The following is a 27137-nucleotide window of genomic DNA, read 5'->3' as shown; positions in this document are numbered from 1 at the left end:
ATACGCTCTTTCAATATGTTGTTTGAAGTTGCCATTTTTTGAAATTTAATTTTTAAAATTTTCAAACAAAGTCACATGACAAGATGACCAAAATAAATTAAAGACAGTAGGATTTTAGGAAATTTTAGGAAAAAAATCATCACATTTGGAGTAAGTATGAGGGAGAAAGACTAGTTATAAGTGATCAACAAGTGTGATTTCTCTTTTTAATCTCTGGCTAAAACTTGTAACTAGTCTTTCTTCCTCATACTAACTCCAAATGCGATGATTGTTTTTCCTAAATTTTACTAAAATCATGCTCTATAAATATATTATGTTGTTACTGCTATTATTTTGGCAATATTTTTATGTGACTTTGTTTAAACAATTCAAATTTAGAATTTCAAAAAATAACAACTTCAAATAAGATTTTGAAATACTAAATGATTTCAGTTGAAAAAGTCATGAATATAGAAGTTGTAGAACTAGTCGAGATCTATAACTTTTATTTTGATCATTTTTTCATCCGACAAAGTGTTAGTAAACATTGTTCACAAATTCTTAAATCTCTCACATAGTTTATGAAACTATATGAGAGGTATGTCAATTTGTGAACAATGTTTACTAACACTTTATTGAATGAAGAAATGACCAAAATAAAAGTTGTAGATATCGAGGAGGTCTACAACTTTTATATTCATTACTTTTTCAGCTGAAATCATTTAGTATTTAAAAATCTTGTTTGAAGTTATCATTTTTTGAAATTCATAATTTGAATTATTCAAACAAAGTCACATGAAAAGATGACCAAAATGAAAGATGTACATCTAGATGAGTTCTACAACTTTGATGTTTACAACATTTTCATTTTAGATCATTTACTGTCCTAAAATTCTATTTGAAGTTTTAAAATTCAAATTTTCAATTTTTGAAATATATTTTTTATTTTTTGTAAAGAAAAAAATATAGAATTATATATACATATATCAGCAAATTATTTTTTGTATATATATTTATACATATATTCAATAATAAAAAATATTACATAAATTTAAATTGTGTTTTTGTCATATATAAAATACAGAAATAATAATTAAAAGATTGGAAAATAGTTGTAGGGGCGGCTGGATCAGGAACTTGGTATATATACCAGAGGGCGCGCGGGGAGCCAAAATTTCACTAAGTTTGGGCGCTATTCTTCGTTGCGGACGCCAGCAGGCCACCGAAATTTTCCACGGCACCGCCGTATATCCATGCCCTACCTCCACCAGTCCTCCCCCAATCATCCTCCCTCAATCCCCTCCGTGCCCTAACCGCCGCCGTTCGGGCCGCCACAGCGCGCCGCTAGGGTTTGCGAGCTTGTGCTCGGTCGGCCGGTCCGCACGGTCCCTCCCCCGGCGTGCAGCGCGCCTTTCCTAGGTTGCTACGCCCCTCCCCGACGGTCCCGCACTCAGTCGCCGGCATCCCTCTCTCCGGGGCCTCTTCTCCAACCTTGAGGTCACCCGACGGGCCCTTCCCTCGTTGGCCATGACCTCGCTCTGGCGTCCAGTGCGGTCCCTCCACCGGTGGGTGGTGGGCCTTTCCCAGGTTGCCGTGCCCCTCCGCCGGCGGGCCTGCAACGGTGGCCAACGCGGGTGTCTTCTCCGACCTCCAGATCCCCGGCCACCGCGCACAGCCGCCGGCATCCCTCTCTGCCAGGTCTTCTGCAGGTATGCCCAACCCCTTCTCCAGTTGGCCTCCCCTTCCTGCTGCCCAACAAGCTGTCAATTTTTGTGCTATGGGATTTGCTTGGTGGATAACTGAATCTCTGGACCCTGATTGATTGTAGATTAAGCACTTAAGATGGTTGATTTTCTGCCATATAGCTTGTGGGATTTACTGCCATTCACATGTTCATGTATATCTTTGAAACTTAAAAATTGATGGCATGGCCTCCATGCATCTCCCTCTGTCCACATTAGTACAATGATTAAAGTACGAGCCATTGCACTCAAGTTAACTAATGAGTGAGGTATGTTTCCAGACAAGTTGTTGTATGCAAGGTCTAGAAATTGCAGTTCTTTACTCGTTGTAAGCTCGGGAATGTGGCCATAAAACATATTTGACCGCAGACGTAACAGTACCAAATTTGGTATTTTCTCCCATATCCACAGTGGTAGATTCCCAAAGAATTGGTTGTAGGAAAGATCAACAAAAAATACGTTTGGATGACCTTTAAAAACTGAAGGAAACTCTACCGAGAGATTGTTGGTATTTAGGTTTACTATATACCTAATCTCTTGTATGGTTCTGAATTCTCTTGGCAATTAGGAAATTCTCCAGTTAGAATGTTTGTAGATAGATCTGATAGTTCCAAATTTTCTAATGAGCACAGTGAAGATGGAATGGTGCCTGATATTGAATTGTTATAGAGCATAAGATCCCTCAACCATGGGGCTCCAAAATCATAAGGCAGTGATCCTGATAATGAATTTCTGGACATGTCTATGTAGGTTATATTTTTTGGAAATTTTGAAATTGTACCATTAAATCTATTATTCGACAATACCATGGTATCTGCTGACCTAAATTCCAATGTTGCTGGTAGCGTGCCAGATATCTGATTATCTGCCAAATCTAAGAACTCCGCTCCTGAAAATACAAACCAAAACCAATCTAGGATTGCATTTCTGCTTGCATTTGAAATGGCAAGGACCTTCATGCTTGTTTGTGATTTAAGCCATGATGGGAATGTCGGTCCTTGTTTACACTAAAATTTGGTAAGCTTATCCTAGAAAGGAAGAGATTGGCCGATGATGTCAAAAGCAAGAAAGTTTCCTAATTAAGGGATATTTATGAACCAGCCAGGAAATATTATTTAATAAATTTAAGAGAGACATGATGTCCAGGTGCATATCAGATGAAAGAAACTAAGGACACGTATCAAACAAGGAAGCTTTATTAGCAATGATTCTGCATAAGGGAAATTAGAGTCCATGTATCTTGATATTTCTTTTTGTTATCTAGTCATGTTCATTTATGACTCTTATCAGCCCATGGTATAAATATAAACCCCTAGCTATTGTAACAGACATCTCTCAATCAATCAAAATTAGTCTTTACTTTTTTGGCTTCACGCCAACCCCTAGGAGTACGAGTAATGTAGACCGTGGCGAGTTCTTCAACAAGCAGGGCTGCATCGATCCGGTCGACCTCCGGTTTGTCTGTGAGTATCATCATGACTTATACTTTTGTTTGTAAGGCTGCATTGGTTTGGCCGACCTCTTATGAGCTTTAGTATAAGTTAGTTATCGATCCTTATCTAGTTCAAGTACGGCTGCCATCGGTTAAGCTTGACTTCCTGAATTAGATTAAGGTCAAGTTACCGGCTCTACCTAAGGGTGTCATCTTTCGGGTAGATTCATTAAGTTACCGATCTTGCTGATGTTCTTATTGACATTAGTTTTAGCAATATCAACCTGCCCGATCGAGATCGATCTAGATCAGCCTCACATCCTTTTAGTCCATCGTTTATTTTGCTATATTATGATAATTTTTACTTTAAATGATGGATTATGTTTTATCGGCCATTCTATGTCAATCTTGATCGTGCATAGTACGTGACCAAGGCATGTCTGATCTTGAGTAGATTTACTAGCTAGTTGAATCTGGTCTATAGCTCACTATTATGGCTGTAACGATCTGGTCGATCCCCACTATTAGCACTTTAATCAGAGTATGCTAGTTGGTAGATTTGCTTTCAGCCAGGCTTGACCTTGGCTGTTTGCTATGCCTGCATCGGCTAAATAGCCGATTGCCCGTACTTTAACGCTCATAGTATGTTTTTATGATTATGTTAAATGTGAATAGATCTATTTACTTTAAATGTTTAATTTGTTATCTTTATTATGGCTGCCATCGATCAGGTCGAACCCCACTGTTAAAGATAATAGGTTAGATTTGATGAGTTTGAAAATCTATTCATATTAAATAGTCGATTTTTCACATGCTATAATCCTTTTTCTATCTAAATCGGCTATTTTAGCCGATTCGCCTGTGCTTTCACACATATAGCATGTTTTTCATGAACCTGTCAATATATAGATGGTTTTATAAATTCTTTGGCTTTAGTTTGTTATCATTATCATAGTTGTATCGATCTGGTTGAACCTCACTGTTAATGGTAACAAATTAGATTCAGAGCATTTGTAGATTCATTTGTACTAGATAGTCGATTTATTCGCATGTCATATCTTTTCTCGTTAAACTTATCGGCTCAATGCTTTACATTGGTTATATCCATCTGCTGATGATGTTTCTTTATATTACTTATATTTGGGTGTATAGTACTTGTTCTGTCTAGATTAATCAATCATAATAAATCGCTATGACCCATGAGCATCGGTTATTTTGAATTCGTACCATCATCATTGATATTAGCCGATAATCTTCATTTCAGCGATCCTTGCTTTACTGATATGCTGGATATCGACTATTTAGTCGATAGCCCCATTGAATCGGCTATCTAGCCACATATCGGAATTGTCAGGTGCAACACCGGTATGTTCCACCTTAAATTACTGATTATTCTCTCCTTGTCAATTATAGGGTCAAATTAACTGGCACGACTCCGGCCTCGAAGCCAATCGGTCCTGTGTTTGAAGCCAAGCGGATCTCCAGCCTTGCTCCATCAAGCAGATTCTTCCGGCTTGCTGTTTGTTAGGCGCATCGCCGTGTTTTTGCGCCGACACGCGTTCTGGCACGCCCCGGTGGGACCACAATTGTTTGATTAGAAGTCAGGCCAAAATTGATCATTATGCTAAATCTTTAGGACTTGTTCTGAGAACATCATCCATATTGCCAAGATTTACCACCGCACGAGGCTTGCAAGCCAATCCTGCTTTACGTGTCATCTGCATGAGGCCGGTTGCGGCAGTGTGGCAACACATTAACACTCCAAGCGATAAGCTCAAGAAGATCAAAAGCTGCTTGTTCTTGTACTCCGCTGCTCAAAGAACTATTTGGCTGAGCGCATACAGAGATATTCACTCGGCTTGGTCAGACTACTAGCTTAAAGAAGACTTATATCGTACATTGATTTGGATCAGGAGAAGATGGAAAGGGATTATATTGGTCATATATATCAAATCAGATATGGTGTGCTCAAGCACATGTTGGAGAAACTCCCAGATGGAATTTTTCATTGGGCAAGGAGTATAAAAGTGATATTTATGGAAGCTTACCGATGGAGATCAGCTGTCTGAAAGTGGAATCAGCTAGGGTCCAAAGTCTTGCTCGCTAAGCCAATGCAGCATCGAAGACCGATTTCCATGTTGCAATAGCCGATAAATTTCTTAGCAAATGACTTTAAGTTGCTTCATCAGCTTGATAAGGATCCAGGAGCAGGTCCAGAGATAAGATTAATGATTATTACAACTTTTGGTACAAGGAATCGGCTGTTCAGGAGAAGAATCAACTATTGGCTTAATTTCAGAAGAAACTAGCAAGGGATTCAGATTTTAGAAGTAGCCTTGGCCCAAGCAAGTATGGTGACCACATGAGTATATCATCACCGAAATGCACCTCGAAGAACAAGCTAGAGGGTCTCACTATGCAACTGGCACTGGACAGCAAAAGGCCATCCTAGGCCACATTCAAAAGCATTGGCTGAGTAGAGAGCGTGTTAGTCGATATAGTGGAGTAATTGGATTCTTCTTAAAAGCTCGAAGAGGGATATCGGCTTGGAGAATATCGGCAGCAGAAGTCCACAACAGTCATCTAGGTAGCCAATACTTCTACAAAAGGTGGTCTAAAGAGATGCCAGCTAATATCAGCACATTGTCTATTTACAGTTTGGTGTACGCACAACCAATATGATCAATCATGTAAGAATATTAACCAATGTCTTCTGCAAATATATTGCCAGGGCTTTTGTTAATAGAATTCCCAGCAGTAGAAGTCGTAAGATTCTTTTTTTGGAAAATTGGTGGTAGTACTTTGAGAAGCCGTCATGAGATGATCTTATTGGCTATGAGCATTTATAATTTAAAGCCGGTAGCCCTCAATGAATATCAATGGAGCTTCTGGTTATATCTTGAATTCTTTCATCGGCTATTGTTTCTTGATACGATAAATAGCCGATGGAGGTAATAACAAAGGATAGCCGATGGATGGATTTTTGCTCTAGTTAAGCATATTCTATCGGCTTATTACCTAAGCTTGTTCACGGTGGAATCACAATCGTTTGAGAAGTCAGGGATCTGCTCCAATATTGAAAAGTATTCGGCACTATTCTAAGGCAAGCTGGAATTCACGTACGAAGGAAGTTGAAGAAGAATTGACTTTGCCTACCAGTTACGTAATTGCATGTGAGATTATTTAAAAAGTACAAGAGATAAAGTCCAAATGCCACACATGTGCACATGGCCACGTTGATGCTTGGAGTCTGAAGCTCGGTGCTGGACAGCAGTATCCAATTAAAGCACAGAGCAGAGGCGGGACCTACCTATATTCAAAGGCATAACGTATCGGCTATTAATATCGGCTACTTGATCAATTATATTTTTCCTTGACCTGTTTCAAAGTTAAAATATTTGGAGAAGAGTATGTTGTCATTAGCAGGCTGGCCAGAATATTTTATTATATCCTATATGTTATCAAGGCTGCAGATGTTGTCATCAGCTCATGAAATAGTTACTTAACCAAAAATCAAGTATTCGGGCCGATGACGCCAACAAAAGGTGATCAGCAAGGATTGTTCAAAGCCGATGGAATCCAGACAATCATCATTGGAAGTTGGTATATACAATGCTATCTTATGCGTGCGGAAGACGGCTTGCAAGTGTCTTGGAATCCAGTTGGAGATGTATGATGGAAACAAGGAACCCAAGTTCAGTTAAGTGTATACGTGCGTGTCATGCATTGGGATTCCAAGAAGGATATGGGTATACATCTGTAGTTGATCGGCTAGATGGAGCCGATAAAGTCCAATCAATCATTTATGAACCCCTAGTGATCAAATCCATCTTGGGTTCGATACTCCAATTTTATTGACACTTTTGCGTGTCTTGCTAGCCTGGTTGTTTATGAGAGGAAAAACAAAAGGGAAATATTTATATATCATATATGCAAGACAGTCACAGCCGAATGGCAAAGCCAGGTCATGAAGCCAATAAAGACTGACACAGTTGGAACCAATCGACGAGTATGTGAAGATAGCCAATATCGATGGTTGAAAGTATATTGAAATATTTTATTGCATCAAGTTGATCAGCAAGTCAATTGGACATTGGCTTTTAGAAATATTGATGCATCGGTTATTTTTTATTCAAAGATTGTTGCCTCCAGGTTGCTTATCAGCTTGCATAAGTATAGCTCATCGGCTGTAAAAACTAAATAGCCGATGGAGCATTAGTTGAATGGAGTTATTTTATTGACAAGGTAATAGCCGATGGAGCATGGTCACGTAATGAAGAACAAATTCAAAAGGAAGATGATGTGGACCCTGAGAAGATCATCAGCTGTGCCGGACGAGCAAGAGTGCCGAGAAAAAGATCCATGTGCTGATCGATAGCTATGCCGACTGCGACTTTTGCTCTCTGGGCATATCGTACCAATAGGTCCCTAAGAAAAGGAAAGCACTGACGAACCATGGCTGTTCATCTGCCTCCTATCGCTGTTCGATCCACTATGTCACGACAAAACAAAGATCATCCTGGTGCATGTTCCACCTAGGCAAGAATGTGAAGGTAATCACCGGTGACCAGCTGGATATCGGCAAGGGGACAGTGCGGCGCCTTGGCATTGGGCAGCAACATGTACCCATCCTCTAGTGATGGACGGTCTGATTGACAAGATGGATGGATCCGCCGAGATGTTCCTAGAGTGCAAGTACGAGATAATGAGGTAGCTAAACACATCCATGGCATGCCGGCAATGACATGAATGACATGTCAGCGCTGAAAAAGTTGGACATTGATATCACAAGTGGATGACGTGATGAATGCAGCCCAAAGTGCGTCAAACAGTCACACTGACGAACCGGACTGAGTGTGATCATAGGCGCCATGTTCGCCGACTGCACCAGCTGCGGTCAGGGCGAGCGAGAAGCACTGGCCACGGTGCAGAGGACGTTGCATGGCCTCAACCAGGTTGTTGGCAATTCTGACTTCTTTGGCAACAACTAGGGCTGCCTCGAGCTGTTAGAGCGCACCAAGCAAGTCGCAAAGTATGCCGAAGTATCCAGATTCATGAAGCTGCACACGTTCAAGAGGCACATCAAATCCATCATCAAGCTTAAAAAACTTCAACTTATGACAACTGCTGGCACACATGTCAGTAAAAGCCGATGAGGGCTCTTTTACTACGAGCAGCCAAGAATCAAGAGTCCAGGTGCATCATGTTGAAATTCATCAGGCTATTCACCTCCATTGGCTGCTCACCCCCATCGGCTCCAAGTATAGATATACAGAGATCAGCTAGGGGCCAGTATTGGCTCAGGTTCCACTTTAGCTGATACATCAGGTGATGGAGCCATCTGGCCTAGCAGATGCGACATGGCCGGCTCTGCCGCAGCAAAGGTACCTTGACAGTAGACGAACCGATAGCGCCGCAGGAGAGCCGATAGTTCAAAATCAGTAGTTGACAAATCAAGAAGAGGAACCAAAAGGCGGGTTAAGCATAAAGCCGATGAGATCGGCCTATCGGCTCCTATTAATATGGTTGTCTTTTCCTACAGCATATAAAGCACAATCTGAAGATGGAAGTGAAAGCAATAAGCTCAAAAGGCTTGTTCTAAATGGAGGGCAATATAGTAATATATTCTTCAATAAGAGAAAAACCCATCATGAGAGGTTGCGTCAGAAACACGAAAGAAGCTGGCAACCTGACAGCCGATAGGGGACCATCGGCTAAATAATTTTGAAGTGATAAATATTCTCGGTTCTCAAATTTATGGCGAAGAGGGATTTATCTTGAGCCAGGAATTATTATTAAATAAGATGCAAGAGTGAACACCTCATATTTGCTACGTGCCTCTGTTAAGCGCTCTTCTACGTATGGCACTATATATTGCTGAGAGAAGATCAAAAGAGTTGTTCCGCTTGGTTGTTGCAAGTTGATGGAAGTCAGCCAAGGATGACTTATATTGCCGCATGCCAGAAAGAAAGGTCGGAGGCCTAGCACGGAGGAGAAAAGATCCAGCAACATGAAAAGGGTGTACATAGGAAGCAACCAGGAACCATCACATATGCAATCGAGGAAAAAGCCAATGTTCATGCTTCCAAATATAGCCAATAGTCCAAGTCATCAAAGACATCGGCTCTGAGTATTGAAGTGTAGTGGAGCTTTTGAGATGTCGGCTTCGGATGCAAAAAGAGCCGATGGTGAACCTTGTGTATGCAACTCTAGGCCACGTGTTGCTATTATGGCAGTGTAAGACTAATGGCAGCCACGACAAGCTATCAGTGGGATAAGGTCAATGAACTCATGGCCGACGGCAATGACAAGGAAGTGATGCTGGCAAACAAGGCTGTGGACCTCCTCCTCTACATTGACTATATTCTCTCATGGAGGCATAGCCAATGGATGAGCGAAGGACGTGGAAGAGTCTAGGCCATAACACGATAAATGCTGCTCATTGTTGTCCACATGGAGGCTCGTTGATATGGCAAGTGACCTCAGCTGTGCCGTGTCCAATGCATCCACGTCCTTCTCAGAGTAGTGCAACAGCGTTGACATCAGCAAACTGTTCGAGCCGACCGCCATAGTGGACTAAGCTCATCGGCCAATCCTCGACATTTACCACCGTGCCCTTCAGACGGCTCAGCATGAAGCCCCACGCCGACATGATCGACCTCTGCTCCATTGGCGACAAGATAGGAGCTAGCGGAAAATAGGGTCTCTAAGCTCATGCTTGGCTGAGGACATGTCTGACGACAATAAAGGCGTCTGCACTACCATGATGCACCTACAAGCGCGCTTAGCGGCCAACGCAGGAAGCCTCTTGGCTAGCCCTGACCTTTGTTACAGTTTGTGGCTTCGGCAAGCGATTTTTTCGCAGTGCTCTCTCTCTGTGTTCTCAACTTGATCTGATCATGGGACTTCTAAAACTAACAATCGCCTTATTAAAAGTCAGAAGCAGTAAATGAAATATTGCTCACAATCAGCTTAGAATTGGAAGATCAAGGCATCAAGACAATAGAGCCCTTTATGTAGTGCATGCAAGTCAGATTTCCATGCATATATATACATGATGTACGTGGGCACAAAAAAGGATGAATCAGATCTTGGAAGTACGTGTGGTCATGCCATATCATATGTTTGATTGGGAACAGCAGAGATCATAAGGCCGACGAAGTCTAGCTGATATATGCATACTGGGAGAAAGTCCAGAGCAAAGTCATTCATCGGTTCAAAGCGGAGGTACGCATATTCTTTATTTCCTGCTTTTCCTATCACTTGTGAACAATCTATCATAGGAAAAGCATGCTATCTAAGTAGTTGATGAATGAGATATGGTATGATGAAAGAAACCTTGCTTCTTTTTGCAAAGTACTTGGGAAATTTTCTTACAAAAATTCAAAATCAATAGCTTATCTCCTCAATGATGTTGAATTTCCTACTAGAGCCATATATTAGTCTCATTAAAAACCAATTTTCTTACAAAAATTCAAAATCAATAGCTTATCTCCTCAATGACGTTGAATATCCTACCAGAGCCATATATTAGTCTCATTAAAAACCTTTCACATAAGTTGTTTGCTCTTTGTTGAGTTTTGTCAAGTCATGTTGACCCTTGTTGAGAGATTTATCATGCTCCCAAGATTAAAATCACATACACGCCACATATATGTGCTGCTTCTATACTGGAAGTACACAAAAACATGTTTTTCATCCACCTCAAAATGTTTTGCTCCTACACTGGGAGAAGACAAGAATATGTTTGCTAGGTTTCATCAGAATAAATGCTCCAAGTTCTTGATAATATTTCTCTCAAAAGTTATTGTAAAAAGAGACACAGGTTATGCAAAATATAAAAGATGGACACAAAAGAGGTCCAAAGTAAAAAAAAGGAGAAAAAAATGAGAATAAAGATAACCCATGTTCTCGCAAAAAATATTCCATAAGAGAAATATATTTTAGAGAGCATAGTAGAATTAGGTTAGCCACTAAATATTCCACACACATGCACTTCTTGATCTAAGAGTATGACACTTTTCTCCTTAGATCCAGGGTTTGACTTTACGATACGCAAGGTAAGTATGTTATATACTTTGTCCCTACCCAAACTCCACATAAGCTTTTTAGAAGTAGGGTAAATAGAGGCGAAACAATGTCTTGGTGAGGAACTATGCATATTGAGCGATATGAGAGAATCATTTGGGGAGCAAAGCTATGTTTTAATTTAAAAATCTTTCCAAAAACCCAAGTTTTCTGAGCAGGAGAAGTGAGGATGACTGGATTCTAATCCATTCCATTCTCCAACCACCCAAGATGGCGTGATAGACGCTTCAAAGTTCACATGTATAGGTGAAGCTTGGAATAAGGTAATATTGCTACCAGTGAATTCTTCAGCTCCTTGCTAGTGATTTGATAGCCAATTATAGTTATAAACTCGAGGGGCCAGCTCTTAATCGGCTAAAGCAGATGAACAATCAACCCAAGTAAGTCATCAAAGCCAAGTATCGCAATCAGATGTCGTTGACTCGGGAAAGGAGATTATTGGATTAAAATAGTTCGAAGCATGAAAATTCATACTCCGAACTAGGGAGGCCTGTGTTTACACCAAAATTTGGTAAGATTATCCTAGAAAGGAAGAGATCGGCCGATGATGTCAAAAGCAAGAAAGTTTCCTAATTAAGGGATATTTATGAGCCTGCCAGGAAATATTATTTAATAAATTTGAGAGAGACATGACGTCCAGGTGCATATCAGATGAAAGAAATAAGGACATGTATCAAACAAGGAAGCTTTATCAGCAAGGATTCTGCATAAGGGAAATTAGAGTCCAAGTATCTTGATATTTCTTTTTGTTATCTAGTCGTGTTTGTTTAGGACTCTTATCAGCCCATGGTATAACTATAAACCCCTGGCTATTGTAATAGACATCTCTCAATCAATCAAAATCAGTCTTTACTTTTTTGGCTTCACGCCAACCCCTAGGAGTAGGAGTAATGTAGATCGCTGTGAGTTTTTCAACAATCAGGGCTGCATCGATTCGGTCGACCTCCAGTTTGTCTGTGAGTATCATCACAACTTATACTTTTGTTTGTAAGGCTGCATCGGTCCGGCCGACCTCTTATGAGCTTTAGTTTAAGTTAGTTATCGATCCTTATCTAGTTCAAGTACGGCTGCCATCGGTTAAGCCCGACTTCTCAAATTAGATTAAGGTCAAGTTACCTGGCTCTACCTAAGGGTGGCATCCTTCGGGTAGATTCATTAAGTTACCGATCCTGCTGATGTTCTTATTGTCATTAGTTTCAGCAATATCAATCTACTCGATCGAGATCGATCTAAATCAGCCTCACATCCTTTTAGTCCATCGTTTATTTTGTTATATTGTGATAATTTTTACTTTAAATGATGGATTATGTTTTATTGGCCATTCTACTTCGATCTTGATCGTGCATAGTATGCAGCCACGGCATGTCTGATCTTGAGTAGGTTTACTAGCTAGTTGAATCTAGTCTATAACTCGCTATTATGGCTGTAACGATCCGGTCAATCCCCACTATTAACACTTTAAATCAGAGTATGCTAGTTGGTAGATTTGTTTTCGGCCAGGCATGACCTTGGCTGTTTGCTATGCCTGCATCAGCTAAATAGCCGATTGCCCATACTTTAACGCCCATAGTATGTTTTATGATTCTGTTAAATGTGAATAGATCTGTTTACTTTAAAGGTTTAATTTGTTATCTTTATTATGGCTGCCATCGATGTCGAACCCCACTGTTAAAGATAATAGGTTAGATTTGATAAGTTTGTAAATTTGTTCATATTAAATAGTTGATTGTTCACATGCTATAATCCTTTTTCTACATAAATCGGCTATTTTAGCCAATTCGCCTGTGCTTTCACACATATAGCATATTTTCATGAACCTAGTCAATATATAGATGGTTTTATGGCTTTAGTTTGTTATCATTATCATAGCTATATCGATCTGGCGAACCTCACTATTGATGGTAATAGATTAGATTCAGAGCGTTTATAGATTTATTTGTACTAGACAGTCGATTTGTTCGCATGTCATATCTTTTCTTGTTAAACTTATCTGCTCAATGCTTTACACTGGTTATATCCACCTAGCTGATGATGTTACTTATATCTAGGTGCATTGTACTTATTATCATAAATCAGTTGTGACCCACGAACATCACAGTCCTTAGCAATCGATTTCTCCTCGTATCGGCTATTTAGTCGATTCTCCCAGTTTGGCTGCTCTCGAAGTAGCACACTTGGAACTGTCTAGGCAAAACTGACATGTTCCGCCTTAAACTACTGATAAGACTTTCTCTCGTTGTCAATTGCAGGTCAAATTGACTGGCACGCCTTCGGGATTCATAGGATCGGTTGGTCCTGTGTTGAAGCCAAATAGATCTCCGGATCATTCTGGCTTGCTACGTGTCCCCTCGGCGCGTCTACCACATTTTCGCATCGACAGTCCTAGCTGCAATGATTCTAAGAGAACTGCCTGAAGTTTGAATGGAGGAATCTAGTTCTGTCTGATTTTTATTTGAAGCAAGTGTAAAGCCCAAACCTAAGAACTGTAACTCTGTAAGGCTATTTAGGTGATCTTCATTGACTATACCATTTATCTTGTTCCCACGAAGTTCCAAGATATACAATTTTCTGAGTTCCCATATCCATGCTGGTATTATCCCTGTGAGCTTATTGCTTGACAGAATATTTCATGGTTAAAGAACACAAAATGTTAAAGAACACAATATTTCGTGGTTTATTGCTTCAATTATGATGTCTTGATGCTCCAAGTTCATGATCAAATGATGATTAACATGTTTTTGAGGCCTCTACTACTGCTACTACTCGTTTTTTGGATTTATTGCTGTTTTATCAGACTAATTTATGGCTTGATGATACAAAAGGGTGTAGTGAGACAACATGACAGTCAAGTATTTTCTGAAATTTGAATTTAACCCTATGCTTCTCCTAGGCCCTAAGCTTCTGGAGGAAACTCGTCTCGAATGGAGTGCCATTGGATACTAGTCTCCTCTAGGAGTTTAGGGACGTGTAGTGCCATTGGGTTTTCTTTTGTTTTCTCCTCACCTATTAATGACTGTCATGGTAGTCTATGATTAGTGATCACCAATGGGCGGTGGATAGCTATATATTGCAGCAACTCGCTTATTTGAGAGCAAATGTCGATGATGAATTTTTACTGCATATGAATACCTACATGGTTTCTTAGGCCTTCTCGTGTATCTAAAGTCAACTTTCTTGCATCTATTAGAACAAAACATGAAATGTCGTGGACAAGAGACAGTGCAACCCTGAAGCCCTAAGCATGGCCCAACCTTTGAAGAGGCAGAACCAGAGGACCTTACTTAGGAGCAGTTTGATGAGGAGATACACAAGGGTCTAGCAGTGATGCTTACTCAGGAGCAGTCTGACGAGGAGACTGCTGAGAGGCAAAGAGAGGAAGGGGGAGCAAAGGGAAGAGCAGGAGAGGCTGCTGAGAGGTAAAGAGAGGAAGGGGGAGTAGAGAGAAGAGCAGGAGAGGCTACTAGAGGTGATGAAGAAGATGATGATGATGAAGACGATGATGACGAGGATGAAGAAGAGGGATATGAAAGTCCCAAGGATCCTTTCCCACCTGAAACTAGATGTATGCCAATGGAGGAGGAGCTAGACAAGGATTTTGACCCGAATGAGGAGGTAGGGATAAAAGCTTAGTTTGTAAATTTTGCTAACACTTTAATCGTGTTACAATTACTAACACTTGGACCTCCTGTATATATAGACCCCTCCTGAAACTCAAAAAAGACGTCATCGGTGACATCTCGATGGACAAGACAGAGCAGAGGAAGGGAGAGCAGAGGCAATAGCCATAGAGTTGGACATTGCTGCCTCTGCTCCACAACCCCAAGCCACGGCCACGAACTCAGGTACCAAAACAAAGAGGAAACGGGGGGCACAGAAAAGCGAACCAATATCCAGATAAGGCAACCTATGTGATAATAGAGGCCAGGCTAGCAGGGGAGATCCTTGAGCCAAAGCATCTCAGAGAACGATTCTGTAATGCAATTAGGGCCCTAGTAAGAGATTAGTTGAACTTGACAGTCCCTAGCTAGAAAGATGTACCAGAGGAGACAAAGAGAGATCTATGGGAGAAGAAGCTGATGGTCACTTTTAGATTTTTGGAGCGAACCCATGCACTGGTAAAATGTCAAGCTCTTAAGATAATGGGAGAGTCATTTTGATGTTGGAAGTCGGAGCTCAATAAGAACTATATCCAAAAGGGGCTAACTCCCTTCCACGAGTTTAGCCACATAACTCCTAGTCAATGGGAGGACCTGGTGGCTTAGAAGACTTCATCGAAAGCATTGGCCCTCAGTGCCCATAACACTGAGCTAGTAAAGAAGAACCAACACCACCATCGTCTAGGTCTTGGTGTCTACTATGGCAAGGAACAATAGTTTAGGAAGATGGAGGAAGAGGCCACCGCATCTGGGGCATATAGGTTGCAGGGGCTTTCAAAGCGCTCAAGGAACTAGATCCTTGGGAGGAGTAAAGAAGCATCCAGCGTGCTTAAGTTTGATAACCCGGAGACCGAATAGGTAGTATCAAAGATACTGAAATATGGTGAAGAGAAGCAGAAGGGATTATTCAAGCCTTCCAGAGAGAGGGACGAGCTTAGCCTTGCCTTGGGAAACCTCGAGCACATAGGCCGCATTAGGGGGTTCGGGAAAAGAACAATATGGAAGCACGGATTTGAAGAGGACATACACATGTACAAGAAACATGGCAGAGACCAAGAGTCTAATCTTGAGCTCCAAGTGAAGGCTCTAGTTGCGAAGGCGCTAGAGGTGCAAGGACTGTCTACAGAGCCACAGACAGTAATGGCACCATCGGGACAACTGGCATTAGTTGGGAGCCCTCTGGAAGTTCCCAGCAGCCAAGGTTCCACTGCAGCCACAACCCCCATCGATTGCATATGGGAACCAACTAGTTGCACCTTGGTGGTTCTCATCGTGTCGGGTACCATAGAACGGGGTACACCGAGCGTATAACGAAAGAAATCACTTAAACACCATAAAAAATAAAGCCAATGGATAAGCCGTTTGTTAAACCCCGGCCTCGTCCGAACCCACCGGCTCTCCGTCTCGCTCCTGGCCTCGTACGGGAGGCCTCAGCGGCCGGACAAATCTTCGCCTCGCGCGAGGCCTCATGTGGGAGCCTCGACAGGGAACCGATTCTCCATCTCGCCTGAGGCCCCGCGCGAGGAGCCTCAGACGAGATGTTGATTCCCCGTCTCGCTCGAAGCCGGCTCGGCAACAACCCGTCGCTTCTGCCTTGGCCCGTCTCCCCGACAGCGCGTCATGTCCCATTAATGCGCCAACCACTCCTGCGATATTAGCTGGACGACGGCTTGACACAGCGGAGCGGTCGACCAGACGGGAAGTCACGTCTACGCCATACCGTCCTGGACCAGGCATGGTGGGGATTATCGGCCACTGTGCTCTGGTGCTGTGCCCACGATCAGCGCCTGCACTACACTGTGCCACCTAACCCCCACCCCAGAGACAACACAGCATGGGGGGTCAAGTTCGGGACACCACAGCCTCAGAATCAGTGTATGTCACCAACTACTCCCTCCAAGCCTCGGCAATCCACTTCAGGGTCTTGCCAACTCTAGGATTCACGTCTGCCGAGCCTCCCATGATGGCTCGGCCTCGGCACCAACTGAGCCTCGGCTTCCCACATAGTCAACACACAATGACCAACACACTGACTATCGCGCCCGCCTCGAGATAGCACTAGAGCTTCCATGATGCACAGGATCGGATGTGACCGGCGCATCGCCCTAGTACTTCAAGGACGGACCACACCGTCGGCCACGCCGCCACAGGAACAGGCTACAGGGCTCGGACACGCTACCTCTATCTGCACAACACCATGTAGCTAGCGAATGTATTACCCTCGTCCCCCATTCAACTATAAAAGGGAGGGACCAGGGCCATTTCGAGGGGGGACACGGGCGATTAGACCTAGACTCGCGCAAACACATTCATTCAATTCACACACACTCTCCCGCGGCCTGAGAGCAACGTCTCAAGCAGCCCGCACCGCTCCACGCCGAGACCTAGGACTAGCTCCCTCTCTCACCCAACTTGTAACCCCCTACTACAAGCACTTCGGTGCAAGGAATACAAGATCGATCTCTCAGACTTGACGTAGGGCACTGATTGCTCGAATCAGTATAAACCTTGTGTCTCTTTGCATCACCATCCGAGATTGGGTACATGCAGTACAAATTCACTAGTTGGTTGAGGACCCCCCGGTCCAAAACACCAATAGTTGGCACGCCAGGTAGGGGCCTCTACGTGTCAGCTTCATCATCCCAACAAGTTCCGAATGGCAGACCCCATACGACCACTGCATCTCAGCACGGTAGTCTGGTTTGGGAGCCTAGAGTTCATGTCTCTAGGGCACGAGTACAACATGGTACTCCTCACACCCTGAGCCCCACCTGCCAATGACGATGTCACGCACCCACAGCCTAGGTGTAGGTGGCGCCCGGGCAGCCGCTCTTGTCGTGCTCGCCAGGCACGACGCGAGTGGGGCCACGCCGACACCACGCGAACCTAGGACGGCACTCCGCGCTCCGCCGGTATCCTGTGCCCAGCTGTTGGCACAAGGTCCCTAGTTGGGGGCCTGTCTGGTCTAAGCCTGGACAAGGGAGACACGCCGATGGCATGCGGCAACGCCTCGTCACCAAGCTCTGCTCCGCCACCTCCTAAGGAGCCGGCTTCGGCAAAGCAGAATCCGGCAATGGCACCATCTCCGTACCCCTTCAGGTTGAGAAATGCCACTGCCTCCTATGCTTATGCATGCGCTTCCATTCACGCGGAGCCCTCAGGACACCACCAACGCTTCACCCTCGACTTCGGTACCACGACTTCAACTCACTCCCACGCCGACTCCTCGAAGGAGGACAAGACGTGGGCCGGAGCGGATTTCTCTAGGCTTCGCGACCCTGAAGCCATGTGCCGCTTCTTGGCCGCGAGTGACTATTGCTTTGGCTACTCCGACTCTGATGATGAAGGAACTTATGATCCCACTCGTGAGTGCTTCCACATCAGACTTGGGATGCCAAGCATGGGTGATGAGGATGAGGGGACAGGCAACCATACTCCGCTTCATTAGGGAACGGGCGATGCCATGCCCTCATGCATTGTCCCACCAGCAGCATAGAACAAGAACCTTGCCCTTGGACAACTTCGACGCCCGGACCTAGAGCAGCTCCGTGAGCTTTAGGCCAAGGTCGAGCAAGATCGACTCCTTCTGCAATAGCTCTGAAACACTCTCAAGCAGGAGTAGTAGGGCCACGGTGATGGCGGAGGGGCCCGACGGTGGGCTCGCAATGTCCACCACCACATCAACGATGACAAAGGGGATGATCATCCTCCAATCTTCAATCGTGCTAGCCAGAATGTCACGGCTACGGCAATGCTAGTGCATGCGATGCCCGAGCCCTCTACCACGGAAGGGCGACGGGTTCGTGGCGAGCTCCGGGATCTCCTCGAGACCGCCGCAGTGCAGCAGGCCGATAGTTCTGCCTCCCAGCGGCGCGGAGCCACCTTGGACCTCCCCTCGGCACCGCATCGGCAGGATAGGGAGGCCTTGGTTCGTCCCAAGCCCACCCAGGCGCCGACAATCAACAGGGTCCCCTCGGTCCATGATCGCCTTGACGACCCGAGGCGCAGGGCGACCACGAGGTGGTCGGCCGATGATGGCGCCACGACAGTGAGGGGCCCGCCCGAGGCTACCATCCGCATCGGGGTAGCCGCTACGATAGTGAGGAGGACCGCAGTCCCTCTCCCAAACCGCTCGGCCCCCGAGTCTTTAGCAGGGCCATCCGCAGCGCTCAGTTTCTAGCCCAATTTTGCCAACCGGCCAACCTCACGAAGTATAGCGGTGAGACCAACCCCGAGCTCTGGTTTGCCGATTACCACCTGGCTTGTCAGCTAGGCGGCGTGGACGATGACCTACTCATCATCCGCAACCTCCCCTTGCTCTTGTCAGACTCAGCACAAGCCTGGCTCGAACACCTTCCTCCCTCACAGATCCACGACTAGCGCAACTTGGTTAGGGTCTTTGTCGGGAACTTTCGAGGCACATACGTGCGCCCTAGAAACTCTTAGGACCTTAAGAGCTGTAGCCAGAAACCGGATGAGTCTCTCCAAGACTTCATCCGGCGCTTCTTCAAATAGTGCACCGAGTTGTCTAGCGTCGGTGACTCAGAAATCGTCTAGGCTTTCCTCTCCGGCACCACCTGCTGAGACTTGGTCCGAGAGTTAGGCCGAAATGTGCTGCGCTCAGCTGCCACGCTCCTCGACATCACCACCAACTTCGCCTTGGGCGAAGAGTTTGTTGGAGCCATCTTCCCTGACAATGATGCCAAGGGGAAGCGGAGGGACAAGGCCACTGAGGCCTCAGCTCCCCGCCTCCCCAGGAAAAAGGAAAAGGGTCGCCAGGGGAAGCAAGAGATGCTCGAAGCTGATCTAGTCGCGACCGCGGAGCGTAAGAATCCCCGAGGCCCCAGGGGCCCCGGGCTCTTTGACGACATGCTAAAGAAGCCCTGCCCTTATCACCAGGGCCCAGTGAGGCATGCCCTTGAGGATTGCACCATGCTCTGGTGTTATTACACCAAGCTCGAGCTCCTCGACGACGATGCCAAGAAGAGGGGCGCCGGCGACTGGGACGACGACAAGGACGAAGGGTTCCCTGAGGTGCACAACACCTTTATGATCTTTGGCGGACCCTCGGCGTGCCTTACGGCGCGACAGCGAAAGAGGGAACACCAAGAGGTCTTCTCGGTTAAGGTGGCCACTCCCTGATACCTCGACTAGTCATGGGAAGCAATCACCTTTGATCGGGATGACCACCCCAACCATGTCCCGAATCCCGGGGCAGTACCCACTTGTTGTCGACCCGATCATCGGCAACACCCAACTCACTAAGGTGTTGATGGACGGAGGTAGCGGCCTCAACATCCTCTACGCCAACACCCTAGAACTCTTGGAGATTGACTGGTCATGGGTCAGAGGTGACGCCGTGCCTTTCCACGGCATCGTGCCGGGGAAGCGCACGCGACCCCTCGGGTGCATTGACCTTCTCGTTTGCTTTGGCACCCCCTCCAACTACCGCAAGGAGGTCCTTACCTTCGAGGTGGTTGGGTTCAAAGGAACCTACCATGCCGTCCTAGGGCAGTCGTGCTATGCCAAGTTCATGGCGGTCCCCAACTACACCCACCTCAAGCTCAAGATGCCGGGTCCCAACGGCGTCATCACGATTGAGTCGACGTACGAACATGCATACGACTGCGATGTTGAGTGCATTGAGTATGCCGAGGCTCTCATGGAGGCCGAGACCCTCATCATCGACCTTGACCGACTCGGTAGACACCTGCCCAAGCCCAAGCGTTGAGCCAGGACTTTCGAGCCCACAGAGGCCATCAAACTCATCCCAATCGACCCTGCGTGCCCCGACGACTAGGCGCTAAGGATCAGCGCCACTCTCGACATTAAATAGGAAGCCATGCTCATCGACTTTCTCTGTGCTAATGCCGATATGTTCACGTGGAGTCCCTCGGACATGCCAGGCATACCGAGGGAGGTCGCCGAGCATGCCTTGGACATCCGGGCCGGCTCCAGGCAGGTGAAGCAGCGGCTACGCCGATTCGACGAGGAAAAATGTAGGACCATTGGCAAGGAGTTGTAGAAGCTCTTGGTGGCCGGATTCATCAAGGAGGTATCCCATCCAGAGTGGTTAGCTAACCCTGTGTTGGTCAAGAAGAAAAATGGGATGTGGAGGATGTGTGTAGATTACACCGGTTTGAATAAAGCCTGTCCAAAAGTCCCCTTCCCATTACCCTAAATCAATCAAATCGTTGACTCCACTGCGGGATGCAAGACTCTGTCTTTCCTTGATGCGTACTCTGGTTACCATCAAATCAAGATGAAAGAGTCCAACCAGCTCGCAACTTCTTTTATCACACCGTTCGGCATGTACTGCTACGTGACTATGACTTTCGGCCTCAGAAACACAAGAGCCACATACCAGCGGTGCATGACCTAGGTCTTTGGCGAGCACATTGGGCGAACCGTCGAGGCCTATGTGGACGACATCATGGTCAAGTCCAGAAAGGTCGGGGATCTCGTCGATGACCTAGAGATAGCATTCAAATGCCTCAGAGAGAAGGGCATCAAGCTCAACCCCGAGAAGTGTGTGTTCAGGGTTCCCCAAGGCATGCTCTTAGGGTTCATAGTCTTAGAGCATGGCATCAAGGCCAACCCAGAGAAGGTATTGGCCGTAACCAGCATGGGACCAATCTGAGACCTCAAGGGAGTGCAGAGGGTCATGGGATGCCATGTGGCCCTGAGCCGATTCATCTCGTGCCTTGGTGAAAAAGGCTTGCCTCTGTACCGCCTCTTGAGAAAATCCGAACGCTTTTCTTGGACCCCCGAGGCTGAAGAAGCCCTCGATAGGCTCAAAGCACTGCTCACCAATCCTCCCGTCTTGGTACCGCCGGCTAGGGATGAGGCCCTCTTACTCTACGTCACCGCAATGACCCAAGTGGTCAGCGCTGCCGTAGTAGTAGAGAGGTAGGAAGAAGGGCATGCTCTACCCATCCAATGACCTGTTTACTTCATCAGTGAAGTGCTCTCCAAGACCAAAACGCGCTACCCCCACATCCAGAAGCTGGTCTACGCCGTAGTCCTGGACCGGCGCAAGCTACGTCACTACTTTGAGTCCCACCCAGTGACCATGGTATCATCTTTCCCCTTGGGAGAGATAGTCCATAACCGGGAGGCCTCGGGCAGGATAGCCAAGTGGGCCATTGAGCTTATGGGGGAAGCCTTGACTTTTGCACCTCGGAAAGCGATTAAGTCTCAGGTCTTGGCTGATTTCGTGGCTGAGTGGACCGACACCCAACTGCCACCTGCTCAAATTCAGATAGAGTGCTGGACCATGTACTTCGACGGGTCTCTGATGAAGACCGGGGCAGGCGTGGGTCTACTCTTCATCTCGCCCCTTGGAGTACACATGCGCTATATGGTGCGGCTCCACTTTGCTACCTCCAACAATGCGGTCGAGTACGAGGCCCTCGTCAATGGCTTGCAAGTCACCATCAAACTTGGGGTACGGCGTCTCGACGTTCGGGGTGACTCGCAGCTCGTCGTCGATCAAGTCATGAAGGAGTCGAACTGCCTCGACCCCAAAATGGAGGCATACTGCTAGTTGGTACATCACCTAGAAGACAAGTTCGACGGTCTCGAACTCAACCACATCGCGCGGAAGTACAATGAGGCCACCGACGAACTAGCAAAGATGGCCTCAGCATGGGCTCCGGTCCCCCCAAATGTCTTTGCTAGGGACCTCCACAAACCTTCCATCGACTATGCCTTGGCAGCAGAGGAGAGCCCATCGGCCGAACCCACCGCAGGTCTCGACGCCCTCTCTACCGCCGAGACTCTTTTGGCCGAGCCCGAGGTCATGGAAATCGACACAAAGACTCCCCAGACCGACCAGGACACAGACTGGCGAGTCCCATTCCTTGATTGGCTCGCTCGAGGAGAGCTTCCTAGTGACAGAACCAAAGCCCGATGGCTTACGCGACAAGCCAAAACTTACATCCTCTACAATGACGAGTTGTATAGGCGAAGTCCATCTGGTGTCCTCCAACGATGCGTCACCACTGAGGCAGGCTAGGCCCTACTTGGGGACTTGCACACTGGGGCTTGCGGGCACCATGCGGCGCCTCAGACGCTCATCAGAAACGCCTTCCACCAAGGGTTCTACTGGCCGACGGCGGTTGCTGACGCCACCAAGTTAGTACGCTCCTATGAAGGATGCCAGTACTATGTGTGGCAGACGCACCTCCTAGCCCAGGCCCTCCAAACCATCCCCATTACATGGCCGTTTGCCATGTGGGGGCTCGACATGGTCGGGCCCCTACAGAAAGCCACCAGGGGCTACACCCATCTGCTGGTAGCAATCGATAAGTTCTCCAAATGGATCGAGGCTCCCCCGATCAATCAAATCAAATCCCAGCAAGCGGTGCTATTCTTCACTAACATCATCCACAGGTTCGGGGTTCTGAACACCATCATCACCAACAACGGGACACAGTTCATCGGCCAAAAATTCCTGACATTCTGCGACGACCACCACATCCGTGTGGCCTGGTCAGCCGTAGGACACCCAAGGACAAATGGCCAAGTAGAACGCGCCAACAGCATGATCCTACAAGGCCTCAAGCCAAGAATTTACAACCGGTTGAAAAAGTTTGGCAAGAAATGACTCACCGAACTCCCGTCGGTCATCTAGAGCCTGAGGAACACTCCAAGCTGAGCCATGGGGTTCACACCTTTCTTCCTAGTCTATGGAGCCGAGGCTGTCCTCCCCACTGACTTGGAATATGGTTCCCCGAGGCTACAGGCCTACAACAAGCAAAGCAACCGCACCACCCGTGAAGACGCCCTCGACCAACTAGAGGAAGCCCGAGACGTCGCGCTGCTACACTCGGCCAAATACCAGCAAGCCCTACAGCGCTATCAGGCTTGGTGCATTCGAAGCCAAGACTTGAAGGTAGGTGACCTAGTGTTGAGGCTAACACAGAGCAACAAGGGCCGCCACAAGCTGACCCCACCATGGGAAGGACCGTACATCGTCGCCCAAGTGCTGAAGCCCGGGACCTACAAGCTAGCCAATGAGAGGGGTGAAATTTTCACCAACGCTTGGAACATAGAACAGCTATGTCACTTTTACCCTTAAATTTCCAAGCATTGTATATATTGTTTCTCGGAATACAATTGAGAAGCGTTCTTTAGTTGTTCTGATTTTTTGAGAAACTCCCTCAAGCCCATCGCGGGTCTCAGCAATACGATAACACTGTAAGGGAGACTCGGCTCTGCCTCTGTAGAACCGAGCCTCCCTCGGGGGCTAGATGGGGGACTCCCCCCCCCAAGTCCCATGCATGGTTCCATTTTTTGAAAAAATTCCTATGCCAAACTCTCTAGCATGCTCTGACGAATCGGTTGTAAAAAACCCAAGGACCGAAAAGTCTATTCCAAGGACAGAAGGCCGGTAGAGTCATGAGACGGCCTACGCCCCTGAGCTATGGCACTCCCTCACCACCTTTCACCCAAGGGGTGGCTTAGGCTCCAAGGAGGTTTTTTGCAAAAGAAATCTGATCAGATACAACAGAGGGCAAAGGCTCGGAAATACAAGAAAAATGATTAAGAAACACGAGTACGTTAAAAAGAGGCCTCGACGGCCACAAGCGTTACAATACAAAGTTAATCCCTATTCTATTTACATGGCCTCTTAGGCCTAGGTCAAGGCTCAGGGCCTCCAGCATCGGCAGACGGCGGGGGAGGGACCACCTCCTCTTCGAACAGCTTGGCCAGCACCGTGCCGGGGCCCTCTGCCACTTCTATCAGCTTTGCGACCACCTCGTCGGCCTCCTCGTCATCGTCGGGCAGGACATAGCCATCGCTGATGGCCTGGAGGTCAATGCCAATGTAATGCGAAGCGATAACGGCCAACGCGCGCTTGACGCCCGTATGTAGCGCCCCTCAGAGTCGCTCACCCACTTGACCGCTCAACACAATCAGGCGGCTCCCGAGAGAGCTTCCTGACTAGACCCCCTCAACTTCTAGGGCCTCACAGGTGGTACGGGCGGCGCTCTTTAGCACATCGTGCTCCCCGATCTCGGTTTCAAGCACCGCCTGCACTACAGCGGAGGCCTCAGTTGCCTGGGTAACCTCCTTCTCTAGCTCTGCGCCAAACACAACAGAATGAGGATGAGCGCAAAGGAATACAAGCCAGAATAGGGGCGGAAGTCTATGGGACTCACCCTCGGCCTTCTGCCCCCAGCGTCGGGCCTCAACCTGAGAAGCCTCAGATTTCTCCTTCCAACGCTGGGCCTTAACCCGAGATGCCTCGGCCTTCTCCTTCAGGCGCTGGGCCTCGACCCGAGAAGCCTCGGCCGCCCTGGAAGCTTCTCTCCCTAGCTCTGTGTTACACTAGGGAGTTAGGGAGTGAACATAAGAAAAAGCGAATAAAACAAGGGGAGTAGGACTCACCCTCAGCCTTTCCCCTCTAGACCACGGCCTCGGTTCACGAGGCCTCAGCCACCATAAGGGCCTCATCCAAGGCGCCTTTCATCAGCTGGTGCGCACTCTGCTCTGCCCCTAGCTGCCCAGCAAGGACCTTGCCTGAGGCTATGGCCTCTCTAGCCTAGGACCTGAAGGCGTCCCGCTCACTGGCCATGTGGGTTAGCTCCTCCTCCAACTCCTTGACCCGCACCGCCAGAGGGGTGACCTGCTCCTGGGCTATGGCTACCTCGACCTTTGCATCAGCACAACGAAGGTGGAGGTCCTCTACCTCCGCGCTCCATGCCACCAGAAGTTCATTGGCACTGGCAAGTAGGCCCTTCTGCCGCTAGAGCTGGTCCTAGACGTCCCTCTCCCATCGGAGAAAGACCAACTTCCCGAGGGACCGGGTCTCGAGCTCCTGGGTAAGCAGAACAGGGGTCATTCACTACAAGAAAACATGGAAAAAGACAACACCGCATGAGAAAAGAAAGTGCGGACCTAGGCGACTCCGGGCAGATTGTCAGCCACCATAGACAACGCTGTCCATAGTGACCGTTCCGCTAGCTGGCGATATTGCTCAAAGGTGTCCCAGCGCCCGCCCTCAGCCGCATCCTCAAGGGTGAATAGAGGCTCCCCCTCAGGGTCATCCCATCTCTGCCACAGGACACGTGGGTGATCCCACCCACGGGACTCAGGTCATACCCACACGAGGGCCGAGCTTCCCTCGCCTAGGGTCAGAACCGGATGCTCCATGGTGTTGGCCACCTTGGCGTCAACCACCTCCTGTGCCCGGGAGGTATCGTCAGAGGAGATCGGATGGACCTCTACCTTTCGGGTGCCCTCCCGTGACGACGACGGGCCTTGGCCCAAGGGTGCCACCGAAGCCTCCGCCGCCTTCATCTCCACTTCTTGGCCGATAGCCTCACCGCAATCACGTCGGCCTCGGTAGTCCTAGGGGCTCCGACCTCCACCGTCGTGGCCTTAGTAGTCCTAGGGGCTTCGGCCTCTACCATCGTGGCCTCAGTAGTCCTGGGGGCTTTGGGCTTCGCCATCGTGGCCTCGATGGTCTCGGGGGCTCCAGCCTCCGCTATCGTGGCCTCGGTGGTCGTGGGAGCTCCGGCCACCACCGCTGTGGCCCTGGCGGTCCTAGGCGCCGCGGCCTCCATCGCCCTGGCCTGTGAAACTCCGAGGACCTCGATCTCGGTGGCCTCGGCAGCAAAGGGAACCTCGGCCCCATCCAACCCACGGGCCTCGCCATCGTGGGGCGGAGGCGCTCCCTCCCCTGCCTGTGTCGGGGCCGCCTCGGCAGCCCCTCCTTGGGTGGCCGGCTCCTTCGGGTCGGCCCTCACCGATGTTGCACCACGTTGTAGGGTGGCTTGCGCCTCTGCCATGTAGTGGGTGATGGAGCTGGGGTTCACCTTGAGCGCTTTGAGGGGAGCCAAGGTAGGCACCTCCGCAGGTCACTTCCGGCTAAGGACAAAACATTTATAGGGTCAGCACGAGACAAAAGAACGAACGGAAAGCGCTGCGGCTCCACCAAAAATATGCCTACCTCGAGCGGGACTGCAACCGCTTTGGCACGGTGACCCTCATCTACAAAGGTGGTGGTGGGGGCAGAGGCACGGCCTCCATGTTCATCGGCGCCGGTTGGTCCTCGACGGACCCCGGCGCCCCCTCGGTCCTCTGCGGGGGTAGTTGCGTCACCCCTGCCGCCACCTACTCCACCGCTATCACCGAGCCCACTGGGCTGACGGCATGCTTGCCCAACGTCTGCTCCTTGGGCATGTCAGCCTCGGCCCTGAGGTAGGCAATTGCCGACCCCGGGGCGGCTCC

General features: G+C 47.7%; 2 protein-coding genes across 2 annotated transcripts; one reads left to right on the top strand and one right to left on the bottom strand.

Moving 5' to 3' along the window:
• The first annotated feature begins 20169 nt into the window (after positions 1–20169).
• LOC136499353 (uncharacterized) lies at positions 20170–20628 on the top strand. Its single transcript, XM_066495043.1, has one exon. It carries the CDS (start codon positions 20170–20172, stop codon positions 20626–20628), a length of 459 nt encoding a protein of 152 aa, XP_066351140.1.
• Positions 20629–24542: 3914 nt separating this feature from the next.
• Positions 24543–26695, bottom strand: LOC136499352 (late embryogenesis abundant protein, group 3-like). The gene is made up of 4 exons (XM_066495042.1): positions 26315–26695; positions 25064–25232; positions 24852–24985; positions 24543–24710 (listed from the first exon to the last, which is right to left on the bottom strand). Exons 1-4 carry the CDS (start codon positions 26693–26695, stop codon positions 24543–24545), a joined length of 852 nt encoding a protein of 283 aa, XP_066351139.1.
• Between the last annotated feature and the right edge of the window lie 442 nt (positions 26696–27137).

The sequence above is a fragment of the Miscanthus floridulus genome, chromosome 13 (genome assembly GCF_019320115.1).
Source record: "Miscanthus floridulus cultivar M001 chromosome 13, ASM1932011v1, whole genome shotgun sequence".
NCBI lineage: Eukaryota > Viridiplantae > Streptophyta > Magnoliopsida > Poales > Poaceae > Miscanthus > Miscanthus floridulus.
The sequence above is the reverse complement of the archived record's forward strand: the minus strand, read 5'-3'. Positions and strand labels throughout refer to the sequence as shown.

Bases quoted from the DNA above. Each gene is read 5' to 3' on its own strand.
- LOC136499353 (XM_066495043.1), top strand. From the start codon at position 20,170: ATGGACGGAGGTAGCGGCCTCAACATCCTCTACGCCAACACCCTAGAA.
- LOC136499352 (XM_066495042.1), bottom strand. From the start codon at position 26,695: ATGGCAGAGGCGCAAGCCACCCTACAACGTGGTGCAACATCGGTGAGG. The intron at 24,986-25,063 runs GTGAGTCCCATA...TGTTTGGCGCAG, and splicing joins CTGGGGGCAGAAGGCCGAGG to AGCTAGAGAAGGAGGTTACC. The intron at 24,711-24,851 runs GTCTAGTCAGGA...ATTGACCTCCAG, and splicing joins AGGCCCTAGAAGTTGAGGGG to GCCATCAGCGATGGCTATGT.